The sequence below is a fragment of the Castor canadensis genome, chromosome 16, assembly GCF_047511655.1.
Source record: "Castor canadensis chromosome 16, mCasCan1.hap1v2, whole genome shotgun sequence".
Classification (NCBI taxonomy): domain Eukaryota; kingdom Metazoa; phylum Chordata; class Mammalia; order Rodentia; family Castoridae; genus Castor; species Castor canadensis.
Genome location: NC_133401.1, coordinates 25,006,145 through 25,020,341, shown reverse-complemented (window position 1 = coordinate 25,020,341; position 14,197 = coordinate 25,006,145). Strand labels below are relative to the sequence as shown.

Here is a 14,197-nt window from a genome sequence, read left to right as displayed (position 1 = left end):
CTGAATGAAAATAACTTCAACCCCAGGATACTCTACTCAGCAAAGCTATCATTCAAAATAGATGGAGCAATAAAAGTCTTCCATGATAAGCAGAAACTAAAACAATATGTGACCACAAAGCCACCATTACAAAAGATTCTGCAAGGGATCCTGCACACAGAAAGTGACACCCAACTTAACCATGAAAAGGCAGGCAGCACCAAACCACAGGATAAGAAAAAGCAAGACAGTAGAGAGTAACATCAAGTTGGGTACACACAATCAAACCTTCAAACAACTAAGACAACTAAATGGCAGGAATCACCACATACCTATCAGTACTAACGCTTAATGTTAATGGACTTAATTCACCCATCAAAAGACACCGTTTGACAAAATGGATTAAAAAAGCAGATCCAACAATTTGTTGCTTACAGGAGACTCATCTCACTGACAGAAATAAGCATAGGCTTAGGATGAAAGGCTGGAAGAAGATTTACCAAGCCAATGGCCCCCGAAAACAAGCAGGACTACTACTACTCTGACAAAGTAGACTTCAAACCTACATTGATCAAATGAGATAAAGAAGGACATTCCATACTAATAAAAGGGGAAATAGACCAAAAGGAAATAATAATCATCAATCTGTACGCAACCAATGTCAACGCACCCAATTTCATCAAACATACCCTGAAAGACATAAAAGCATATATAAATGCCAACACAGTGGTTGTGGGAGACTTTAACACTCCATTATCATCAATAGATAGGTCATCCAAACAAAAACTCAATAAAGAAATCCAAGATCTAAAATATGCAATAGATCAAGTGGACCTAGTAGATGTCTACAGAACATTTCATCCAACTTCTACGCAATATACATTCTTCTCAGCATCCCATGGAACCTTCTCCAAAATAGATCATATCCTAGGGCACAAAGCAAGCCTCAGCAAATAGAAGAAAATAGAAATAATACCGTGCATACTATCTGACCACAATGCAGTAAAAGTAGAACTCAACAACAAAAGTAAACACAAAAATCATGCTAACAGCTGGAAACTAAATAACTCATTACTTAATGAAGAGTGGATCATCGATGCAATAAAAGAGGAAATTAAAAAGTTCCTGGAAGTCAATGAAAATGAAAACACAACCTACCAGAACCTATGGGACACAGCAAAGGCAGTCCTGAGAGGAAAGTTTATAGCCATGAGTGCATATATTAAAAAGACTGAAAGATCCCAAATCAATGACCTAATGATACATCTCAAACTCCTAGAAAAACAAGAACAAGCAAATCCCAAAACAGAAGGACAGAAATAATAAAAATAAGAGCTGAAATCAATGAAATAGAAACCAAAAAAAAAAACCATACAAAGAATTAATGAAACAAAAAATTGGTTCTTTGAAAAAATAAACAAGATCGACAGACCCCTGGCAAACCTGACTAATATGAGGAGAGAAAAAATCCAAATTAGTAAAATCAGGAATGCAAAAGGGAAGATAACAACAAACACCATGAAAGTCCAGGAAATCTTCAGAGATTACTTCGAGAAAATATATTCAACTAAATTCAAAAATCTTAAAGAAATGGACAGATTTCTAGATACATATGATCATCCAAAACTGAACCAAGAGGAAATTAATCACCTGAATAAATCTATAACACAAAATGAAATTGAAGCAGAAATCAAGAGTCTCACCAAAAAGAAAAGTCCAGGACCTGATGGATTCTCTGCTGACTTCCATCAGACCTTTAAAGAAGAACTGATACAAACCCTCCTTAAACTGTTCCATGAAATGGAACGGGAAGGAAAACTGCCTGACACATTTTATGAAGCCAGTATTACACTTATCCCAAAACCAGGCAAAGACACCACCAAAAAGGAGAACTATAGGCCAATCTCCTTAATGAACATTGATGCAAAAATCCTCAATAAAATAATTGCAAACTGAATTCAACAACACATCAAAAAGACCATTAACCACAACCAAGTATGCTTCATCCCAGGAATGCAGGGGTGGTTCAACATACTAAAATCAATAAATGTGATAAACCATATTAACAAAAGCAAAGACAAAAACCATTTGATCATCTCAATAGATGTTTGATAAGATCCAACACCATTTCATGATAAAAGCTCTAAGCAAACTAGAAATAGAAGGAAAGTACCTCAACATTATAAAAGCTATATAAGACAAACCTACAGCCAGCATTATACTTAATGGAGAAAAACTGAAACCATTCCCTCTAAAATCAGGAACCAGACAAGGATGCCCACTATCTCCACTCCTATTCAACATAGTACTGGAATTCCTAGCCACAGCAATTTGGCAAGAAGAAGGAATAAAAGGAATACAAATAGGTAAAGAAACTGTCAAAATATCCCTATTTGCAGATGATATGATGCTATACCTTAAAGACCCAAAAAACTCTACTCAAAAGCTCCTAGACACCATCAATAGCTACAGCAAGGTAGCAGGATATAAAATCAACATAGAAAAATCATTAGCCTTTCTATACACTAATATAAGAACAAACTGAGAAAGAATATATGAAAACAATTCCATTTACAATAGCCTCAAAAAAATCAAATACCTAGGTGTAAACTTAACAAAGGATGTGAATGACCTCTACAAGGAAAACTATAAACTTCTGAAGACAGAGATTGAGGAACACTATAGAAAGTGGAGAGATCTCCCATGCTTATGGATTGGTAGAATCAACATAGTAAAAATGTCTATACTCCCTAAAGTAATCTGCATGTTTAATGTAATTCCCATCAAAATTCCAATGACATTCATTAAAGAGATTGAAAAATCTACCATTAAATTTATATGGAAACACAAGAGGCCACAAATAGCCAAGGCAATATTCAGTCAAAAGAACAATGCTGGAGGTATCACAATACCCGACTTCAAACTATATTACAAAGCAATAGCAATAAAAACAGCATGGACTGGCACAAAAACAGACATGAAGACCAGTGGAACAGAATAGAGGACCCAGATAGGAAGCCACACAACTATAACCAACTTGTCTTTGACAAAGGCACTGAAAATATATGATGGAGAGAAGACAGCCTCTTCAACAAAAACTGGTGAGAAAACTGGTTAACAGTCTGCAAAAAACTGAAACTAGATCTATGTATATCACCCTATATCAATATTAACTCAAAATGGATCAAGGATCTTCGTATCTGACCCCAAACTCTATAGTTGGTATGGGAAAGAATAGGAAATACCCTGAATTAATAGGTATAGGCAAGGACTCTCTCAATGGAACCCCAGCAGCACAGCAACTAAGAGGTAGCATAGGTAAATGGGACTTCATAAAACTAAAAAGCTTCAGCTCAACAAAAGAAATTGTCTCTAAACTGAAGAAAACACTCACAGAGTGGGAGAAAATATTTGCCAGCTACACATCAGACAAAGGACTGATAACCAGAATATAGAGGGAACTTAAAAAACTAAATTCTCCCAAAATTAATGAACCAATAAAGAAATGGACAAGTGAACTGAATAGAACTTTCTCAAAAGAAGAAATTCTTTTTCACATGAAAAAATGCTCACCATCTCTAGCAATAAAGGAAATGCAAATTAAAACCACACTAAGATTCCACCTCACCCCTGTTAGAATAGCCATCATTAGCAACACCACTAACAACAGGTGTTGGCGAGGATGTGTGGAAAAAGGAACCCTCTTACACTGCTGGTGGGAATGTAAACTAGTACAATCACTCTGGAAAAAATTTGGAGGCTACTTTAAAGTCTAAACATTGATCTACCATATGATCCAACAATACCACTCTTGGGGATATACCCAAGAGAATATGACACAGGTTACTCCAGAGGCACCTGCACCATGTTTATTGTAGCACTATTCACAATAGCCAAGTTATGGAAACAGCTAAGATGCCCCACCACTGACGAATGGACTAAGAAAATGTGGTATTTATACACAATGGAATTTTATGCAGCCATGAAGAAGAACGAAATATTATCATTCACTGGTAAATGGATAGAATTGGAGAACATCATTCTGAGTGAGGTTAGTCTGGCCCAAAAGACCAAAAATCATATGTTCTCCCTCATTTGCAGACATTAGATCAAGGGCAAACACAACAAGGGGATTGGACTTTGATCACATGATAAAAGCGAGAGCACACAAGGGAGATATGAGGATAGGTAAGACAGCTAAAAAACTAGAGAGCATTTCTTGCCCTCAATGCAGAGAAACTAAGGCAGATACTTCAAAGCAACTGAGGCCAACAGGAGAGGTGGACCCAAAACTAGAGAAAAGGTTAGTTCAAGAAGAATTAACTTAGAAGATATCACACATGTAAAGGAAATCAATGAGAGTCAACTCCCTGTATAGCTATCCTTATCTCAACTAGCAAAAACCCTTGGTCCCTCCTGTTATTGCTTATACTCTCTCTTCAACTTATTAGAGATAAGGGCAAAATAGTTTCTGCCTGGTAGGGAGGGGTAGGGAGGAAGAGGGTAGGGGTGGGGGAAGGGGGGGAGAAATGACCCAAACATTGTATGCACATATGAATAAAATAAAAATTGAAAAAAAAACCCTGATAACTGTGAGAACAGGGTGACTAATTGTTATTCTAGATTTCCACCAGTCCATCTCTTTTCTCTCACTGCATGATAGGAGACAAGGGTTATTGACATTTGATAAGAAATTTGTTACGATATTAATGAATCCTCACACTTTCTCCGTGGCGTCATTAATAGCCTTAGAAGTTAGTGACCTAGCTGCTGGAGTGACTCAAGTGGTAGAGTGCCTAGCTAGCAAAGCACAAGGGCCTGAGTTCAAACCCCAGGACCACAATTAAAAACAGGAAGTGAGTGGTTTGAATTTTTTCCGTGCAATACAAGGTCTCTGTGAGTCAAGCTCATGGGAACATAAACATGTTGAAAAAAGTAGATATCATCTCTTGATTGGGACTATGAAACAGAAGTTGTGGGTAATTTCAGAGGCTTAAAAGCCTGAAGCAAAGCCATTTCTGGCAATTTTGGGGTTAAGAGAACATTGACCTAACAAAGAAGGCAAAACTGAAGGGACATCCTTGGAAGAGGCATAAGGGGGCCACCATGATCCCCCAATTTCTGTTCTTATTCTGCTTCGGTAAGTATTGAGGGATATAGTGCCATCCTTGATGAATGGGTGGGTTGTGGAAGCAGATGGAGTTGGTAAGGTCCATGGAATTGGCAATGGGTTGAGAAGGATAAGCAAATATGTTTCCATTTAATGAAGACATATGTGTGAGGAATGCACTTGTGCTTATACATTTTTTCCTGCTATCAAAATTCAGTCATTTCTGAACTTCCCAATGGCTTTATGCCATATGCATCTGACACTAGTATTTTCTCCTGTGTGGTATTTTTCTTAAGATTAACCCAGGTTGTCATTATTTTTTACACAACTCTATTTTAAATTTTCATCTGGACAAACAAGCTAATTTAAATTTGTCAGTAAGATAAAAATAAAATTTTTTCACACGTTTTTGTCTAGATTGTTAACCAATCAGGGTTATATTTGTCTCTATTAGATATTCAAGATACGATATTCCCCAATTTCAATGTTTCAAGTACAGCAGTTTTCAGGGTTCTATTTGGCAAAGGAATAATGAAAAGCATTCCCTATGCTTGTTTCATATATTGGTTTTCATGGGTATAAATAATGAAACTGCTAAAAAATAAATGAGCTGGTAAATATAAAGACATAGGTGTTTATAAATATATGTAGAGATAAAACTTTAATTTTAAGAAAGTTAAAGTGCTTAAACATGTGTTGCTATAATTTAAAAGTTATTTAAAAGGGTTCATAGGGTAAAATTTTCATAACAAACATGAACATGTAATGTGGAATGTTACATAAGAATAGCATGCTCGTGGATGTCACGGCTCACATAAAACTCTCCAGGGAAATGATACACGTGAAGTTACTGATATGTTTACCCCTGAGAAGATTAAAATTTAATGTAGTGATATAAAACATAAATTGAATTCCCTATTCTTAAAGCAATGAAGTTTTATTACAACATTGAAATGTTATAAGTAAACTTTACAAAGAACTGGCTTAATGAACACAGATTTTGTGTTTTATCAAGATGTCTTTTGAGGGTTTTTTTGAGGCAGGGTTTCACTCTATAACCCAAGGCTGGCCTTAAACTTGCTCTGAGGTGAGGTTGGTTTTAAACTCACAGTCCTACTACCTTAGCCTCCTTGATGAGACATGTACCACCACACTCAGCTATCAAGATAATTTTTGTGTTTCTGTTATCTGTTAAGGTTTTCTTTACTTAGGGAAAATAAGTCTTAAAAGAAGGTTTCTTTCTCTATTTTAAAGCCTTTGGGGGGGGTGAGACTTGAGTTTGAATTCAGGATTTCCTCTTGCAAAACAGGCACTCTGCTGCTTGAGCCACACCTCTGGTTCACTTTGCTCTGGTTATTTTTGGAGATGGGGTCTCACGAACTATTTACCTAGGCTGGCCTAAAATTGTGATCCTCCCCATCTCAGCTTCCCAAATTTAATTATGAAAACCATAGCTATAATTATAAGTGTGCACCACTAGCCTACAACTGTTTTAAAGCATTTTAAATAACTACTTTATAATACTAGTTAAATAAACAACTGTCATTTTATTTTCTTTTATTCATATGTGCATACAATGTTTGGGTCATTTCTCCCTCCTTCCCTCCACCCCCTCCCTCTCCCTTGCCCACTCCCTCTCCCCCCTCCTCCCTTGCTACCAGGCAGAAACTATTTTGCCCTTATCTCTAATTTTGTTGAAGAGAGAGTATAAGCAATAATAGGAAGGACCAAGGGTTTTTGCTAGTTGAGATAAGGATAGCTATTCAGGGAGTTGACTCGCATTGCTTTCCTGTACATATGTGTTACATTCTAAATTAATTCTTCTCAAACTAACCTTTTCTCTAGTTCCTGGTCTCTAGAGAAATAGTTCCTATTGGCCTCTGTCACTTTAAAGTTTCTGCATTAGTTCCTTTGCACTGAGGACATCAAATGCTATCTTATTTTTGGGGGGTTTCTTGCCTATCCTCATACCTCCCTTGTGTGCTCTCACCTCATCATGTGATCAAAGTCCAATCCCCTTGTTGTGTTTGCCCTTGATCTAATGTCCGCATATGAGAGAAAACATACGATTTTTGGTCTTCTGGGCCTGGCTAACCTCGCTCAGGATGATGTTCTCCAGTTCCATCCATTTACCTGCAAATGATAAGATTTCATTCTTCTTCATGGCTGAGTAGTATTCCATTGTGTATAAATAGCACATTTTCTTAACCCATTCATCAATAGTGGGGCATCTTGGCTGTTTCCATTACATGGCTATTGTGCATAGTGCTGCAATAAACATGGTGTGCAGGTGCCTCTGGAGTAACCTGTGTCACAGTCTTTTGGGTATATCCCCAAGAGTGGTATGCTGGATCATATGGCAGATCTATGTTTAGATTTTTAAGAAGCCTTCAAATTTTTTATCCAGAGTGGTTGTACTAGTTTGCATTCCCACCAACAGTGTAAGAGGGTTCCTTTTTCCCCACATCCTCACCGACACCTGTTGGTTGTGGTGTTTTTGATGATGGCTATTCTAACAGGGGTGAGGTGGAATCTTAGTGTGGTTTTAATTTGCATTTCCTTAATGGCTAGAGATGATGAACATTTTTTCATGTGTTTTTTGGCCATCTGAATTTCTTCTTTTGAGAAAGTTCTGTTTAGTTTACTTGCCCATTTCTTTACTGGTTCATTAGTTTTGGGAGAATTTAGTTTTTTGAGTTCCCTATATATTCTGGTTATCAGTCCTTTGTCTGATGTGTAGCTGGCAAATATTTTCTCCCACTCTGTGGGTGATCTCTTCAGTTTAGAGACCATTTCTTTTGTTGAACAGAAGCTTTTTAACAACTGTCATTTTAGATGCCTCCTTATCTAAGGGCCAAAAATCCGTGTGTCTGTGCTTTGTCTAAATGTCAGGTAAAATTTGGGAATTAAAGGCATGTAGGTTTAATACATACAAGATAATTGATAATTGCTCCTTTTTATGCAATATACATTACTTCTGGACCTTAAAAGATATGGAATGGTTAATAAAAAACAGATCTGTAGGATAGTTCTGTAAAGAGAAAATCAATATTCTTCATCAAGCATAGAAGATAAGCACATGTCAGTTGGGAAATGAAGCAGCACTGTTAATCTCTAACTTGGTATTGATATTGGTCCCCAAACATTCCGTTTCTCTTTTCTCTTAGTCTGAGACCAAGGTGTCCTCAGGCTGGTTACTCCTGGGGCCTCTCTCCTTGGCCTGTGGGTGGCTGTCTTCTCCCTGGGTCTTCACAGGGTCTTCCTTCCACACTTGTCTGTGTCCTAACCCCTTTTAAGGACTCCATTCAGATTGGATTAGGAACTTCCTTGCCTAAAATACTTATTAAAGATTTTTGTATTTTTTAAATTGTGCATGACAAATTATAGTTGTGTATTTTATGGGTACACAGGAATATTATCATTTACGAATAAAATGATTAAGCCAAGGAAATCAATACATCCATCACCTTAAATATTTATACTTTTGTGATGAGAACATTTGCAAATTACTCATTAGTGATTTTGAAATCTACAGCATGCGTAATAGATCTCAAGGAAAACTTAGCCTCCTGTCTAACTGAGGCTTGAACCATTGGCCACCTTCTCTCTCCGTTCCATGCCCCCATCTTCTGCTAGCCACCACTCCAATCCCTGTTTCTTTGAATTCAATTATTTTACATTCCACATGTAAGGGATAGCATGTGGTACCTGTCTTTTGAGTCTGGCTTAATTCACTTAGCCCATGAATTAATAATGTTCTTTGATTCCATCTATGTTGTCATTCTTTTGTTAAAGACTGAATAGTATACCATTTTGTAAATGTCCTACATTTTCTTTATCCATTCATTGGTGATGAACACTTAGATTGTTTCCACTACTGGCCATTTTGAATACTGATGCAATAAACATAGGAATGGAGATATCTCTTCAATGTGTTGATTTCAAAACTTCGGGGCAAATACCTTGAAATGGGATTACTGGATCTACCATAATTATGGTATCAAAGGCTCTCCACAGATACAGTGACATTCTGAGGAATAGGGAATTATGACTCCAGTATATGAGTATGAGGGACACATTTCAGACCATGACAACACTTGTAGTTTTTTTTTGCATGTGAGGATATCTGAAGTGACCTTTCAAGACCACTCAAGTTGTAAAGTAAGAGAATAAATTCAAATTCTGTACTGTGAAGGCTCAAATACCATACATTTTCCATTGAGCTACACTACACTCAAAACTTGGCAGCTTTTTGGTGATGATTAAAATGTGTATTAGTTTGCTTTTTGGTTACTACAGAAAAATACATGAATGAAGAAAACTTTATAAGTAAAGGAGGTTGAAAGCCCAAGATCCATTGTTCCTTTCTTTTGGCTGATGGTCAGAACTGTTAGGGTAAATAGTAAGGGCAGCTACATTAGGACCAGACTCCCTCCGCCTAGCAGGTGGTTTACTGGAAACTCCCTACTTGACCCCAAAGACTGACAAAGGGACAGTTGTTAACCTTTATCTCCTGGTTGGTGCCAAGGACAGTTGAGCAGATGAGTTACATAACCACAACTTATCTTCCTTGGTTGCCCAGCAACAGCATTCCTTGGTGACCCACAAGAAAATTTTCCCACCCAGCAACCTTCCTGATACTTTTCCACCAGTTCCCCCTTTGCCTACCCCACGCCTGTAGGCAGCAGTGGGATCTAGCTCTCTTGTGGAGACCCCTCTGCAGGTTTTCTTTTCTAAATAAAGCCTGTGCTGATTTTAAGCCACCTTCCAACTATTCTTTCGTGCCTCTCTTCAGTCTAACAAGGACCTTAGGTTTATGCCATTGGGGTGGGAAGTGTGTAAGAGGGAGAGATTATATGTAGCACAGGAAGCCAGCCAGTGGGATTCCGCAGTCTCTTCCTAGGGCATGCCTTCAACTGACAAGGATCCTATACTAGGCTCCATCTCGTAAAGGATAACCCCCTTCATATTGCTAAATGAGGACCAAGTGGTGAACACAAGAACCTTTGAAGGACAAACTCAAATCATGCCTAAACCATAGCAGAGGGTAAATGCAGGGAGTCATGGGTAGGAAGACGAGTGAACTGTGGCTCTGAAGATCTTAGTTGTGTTGCTAAAACTTACATAAAGTGCCAGATAGTCAAGCAGGTACCTCAGGCCACCTGGTCCCTAAACAGCTACTCAATTCTGCTCTCATATCAGCAAAGCAGCCATAAGCCACATGTGTAAACTGTGTTCAAATAAAACTTTATTACCTAAAGAGTGAAGGGTCAGATTCAGTCCATGGGCTGTCTCTAGATAACCCCTGATCTTAGGGATAGGGTGTGATATTTTGGGGGATTTCTGCTGCACATATAAATAAAACCAAAAAGTTCAAGAAATGGCAGGTGTGGAAATCCTCACCTGATATTTACAGAGTGGTGGGAACTACTCGGGCATGTCACTCTTTCCATATGGAATACAGAAGAGTAGGGTGCTTTGAGGCCAAGGCAAAGGCCTGGAATCTGTATCCTTCCTTGTGTAGCTATGTGGCCTTGGGAAAGGTAACTTCAATTGTTAGGGCTCAATTTTGACAAATCTAATACATCTGACATTTGTCAATGTATTAGAGCTTATGGGTGTGGTGTTGGCTGTTTGTTTTATTTTAATTGGCCCTCAGAAAGGGATAAACCCTTTTCATTTAAGCTTTTCTATCCCTAGAGGACATGTAGACAATAGTTAAGACCATAGATACCTTGAGGCACACTGCCTGTTCTGTACCTTGTTCTACCACTAGGAACCTATTTCCACATCTGTAAAATGGGGACATCAGTGATGTCTACATCATCAAGTTACTGTGGAGATTACGTCACTTCACTACATTCTGCACTTAGGATCCTGGCTGTGTGAGCAAGGAATGGTCCTTGTCTCTGGTTTTTATTTCTAATATGGGGATCAGAACAGTATTTCCTTCCTTGTGTTGTGGCAAGAGTAAGTGAGCTTCTTCTTACCCTGTACTTGGGACAGCGGCTGGAACACAGTACATGTTAGGCTTATTGAGATCAGTAGTCAAATCCTGACATACTGTAAGTTGTGTGCAATTGCCACATATTATTATCTTAATGACGATCTTAAAATTCTTCTGGAGATCACCCATCATGCCCCAAACATCACATTAGTCTTTCCATCACATTCAGTTGCAGAATAGCCTGTGATGTAGCACATCTCTGTTGATTCACATCCTGTAATGTATGCAGATGAGACTCAGAGATGAGATCAGATCAAGAGATGAGATGAAGCTGGGTACCAGTGCCTCACACCTATAACCCTAGCTCTGTGGAAGGCTGAGATCAGGAGTAGTGCAGGTTTAGGCAGATCTCTAGCAGGGAGTTCTGGAGACCCCATCTCAAATGAAAAAAAGATGGGTGTGTTGTGCACACCTGTCATCTTAGCAGGATGATTGCAGGATAAGGTGAGACCCTATCTCCAAAATAACAAGAGAAAAAAGGGTTCGAGGTAGAGTTCTTGCCTCACAAGTGTAAGTTTACCACCCCCCCACTACTGTGCAGGGGGGAGGAGAGAGAAAATATGAGGTCTTATATCTAGGGTCAAAAGACAGAGACAAGGAGGTGCATCTGCTGCTCACTGAATGTCTACAACATCTGGCTCATTGTTTCCTTCCTTGCTGGAGAGAATTCTTTCAACCACTGGTTCTCAAGTGTTGGTGATTGTGTTTCCTGGAGACTCTGGGCAGTGTCTGGAGATAATCTGGTTGGCCATGCCTGGGGGAAGTGTCTAGTGACATCTAGTGGGTAGAGACCAGGAAAGCCACTGACTGTCCTATCACTGTACCAGATGCCACTATGAAGACTGGAAGCTGAGGGTATGTTCCTAAAAAGAAAAAGAATTTTCTCCATTCTCCACCAGTCCTTACCAAATGTATAAAATCCCCCCCCAATACCAGCTAATTCTCTGACACCAGCTTGGTGTCCTACAATTCAGTTCAGTTCTGTCACCATCTGTCTGCTGTCAGTGCAGATTTCCCAGTTCAGGGGCTCAATCCCACAAGATATTCCCTATTTAGATGCCAAATTCAAATCCAGGTTTCTTATCTTTGCTTCTGACCAACCAGATATAGATTGGAGGTCCCCAGGACTCCCTTCCACAAGTTCAAGAATTTTTTATACTAGCTCACAGACCTCAAGGAAATAGGTTTATTTGCTGGGTTACTGGTTTACTGCAGAAGAATACAACTCAGCAAGTCAGAAAGAGGTGGTGCATAGGCCAAGGTATAGGGAAGGGACAAGGAAAGTCCATGCACTTTCTGGAATTTCCACCTCTCAGCACATCCATGTGTTCACCAACACACAGCTCTCCAGACTCGGTCCTTTGGGGTTTTATGGAACCTCTATTAGGTAGACTTAGTTGATTACATCTTTGGTCATTGGTGATTGAACTTAATCTCCAGTCTTTTTTCCTCTCACAAAGATCAGGGGTGTGGGGGTTAGGGCTCCAAGCCTGTAATCACAGGGTTGGTTCCTATATAGACATCCAGCAGTTTCTGATCAGCAGCCATTCTCATTAACCTACAAAGAGACTGCTTTATATATATAAATATATATTAGCATAAATTAATTGTAAAATGGTTTCATTGTGATATTTGCACACACGCATAAGATGTACTTTGATCAAATTCACCCAACTATATTACTCTTTCTTCACCCATCCTCCTCCCTCCTTTTAATGGCCTTTATTATGCTATTTTCATACACACATATAAGTGTACTTCTATGATATTTACCCCTCTTTCCTTAATCCCTCTCCCTTCCCACTGGTTCTACATCTTTTGTTTTGGTGGTATTGGAGGTTGAACTCAGGGTGTCATGCTTGCTAGGCAGGTGTTCTACCATTTGAACCACTCCACCAGCCCTTTTTGCCTTGGTTATTTTGGAGACAGGGTCTCACTTTATGCTACGGCCAGCCTGGACTATAATCCTTCTATTTCTGCTTCCCCACGTACCTGGTATGACAGATGTGTGCTACCATGCCTAGGAATTGTTTGAGATTGGGTCTATGAATTTTTTCCTGGGCTGTCCCAGAATCATGTTGGTCTTGATTTCTGCCTCTCAAGTAGCTAGAATTATAGGCACGAGCCTCTATGCCCAGCCTTTAAACTGTGCTTCTTTTACAATCATGTCACTATTTTTTTAAGGTCTAGATTCTGTATGAGGAAAAATGTGGTATTTGTCTTTCTCAGTCTGTCTTATTTTGCTTAATATGATGATCTTCAGTTCCATCCAATTAGGAAATTTCATTTTTCTTTATTGTTAAATAATACCCCACTGCACATATGTATCAGATTTTCTTTATCCAATCATTGATTGTTGGTCACCTAGGCTGATTACACAGCTTGTCTACTGTAGTAGTGTTGCTACAAGCATGGGTGTGCAGATGTCTCTATTGTATGAACATTCCTTTAGCTATATGCCTAAGAGTGATAGAGAAGAATCATAAGATAGTTCTATTTTACTTTCTTGAGGAACTTCCATACTGATTTCCACACTGGCTGGACTAATTTCTATTCCCCCCAAAAGTGTATGACACTTCTTTTTTCTCTGCATCTTAGCCAGAATTTATTGTTAATTGTTTTCTTGATGATAGATAGCCATTTTGACTTGGGTGAAATGTAATCTCAGTATAGTTTTGATTTGCATTGCATTTAAAGGTAAGGATGTTGAACATTTTTTCATGTGTTTATTAGCCATCCAAGCATATATTTTTTATTAGATGGCAGTATCACAGTTCCCTTACAGGATAAGGGAGAATTAATTTTACAGATAAAGGGATGGGGATGTGGCTCAAGTGGGAGAGCATTTACCTAGCAAGCAAGAGGTTCTGAGTTCAAACCCCTGTATCATAAAAAAAGAATTAGCAAAGTTTACAGATAAAATTAAGGTTGTTAATCAGAAGGCCATAAATAGGGAGATTATCATGGGTTATCTGGGTGCCCAATGTTGTCACAAGTGTCCTTAAAAGTAGAAGAGAGAAGGAGAATAAGAATTGCTATCCCCAAAGATTGAGGAAGAGACCAGAGCCAAGGAAGTCAAGTGACTGCTAGGAGATGGGGCA

At 38.7% G+C, this 14,197-nt stretch overlaps 1 protein-coding gene across 1 annotated transcript in view; it reads left to right on the top strand.

Moving 5' to 3' along the window:
- Positions 1–4,951: 4,951 nt before the first annotated feature.
- LOC109698890 (T-cell-interacting, activating receptor on myeloid cells protein 1-like) overlaps positions 4,952–14,197 on the top strand; it is a 31,544-nt gene continuing 22,298 nt past the window's right edge. The window contains exon 1 of the mRNA XM_074057417.1: positions 4,952–5,119. Coding sequence (XP_073913518.1) covers positions 5,086–5,119 — 34 coding nt within the window. The 5' untranslated portion in view covers positions 4,952–5,085. The remainder of the gene's footprint in view (positions 5,120–14,197) is intronic.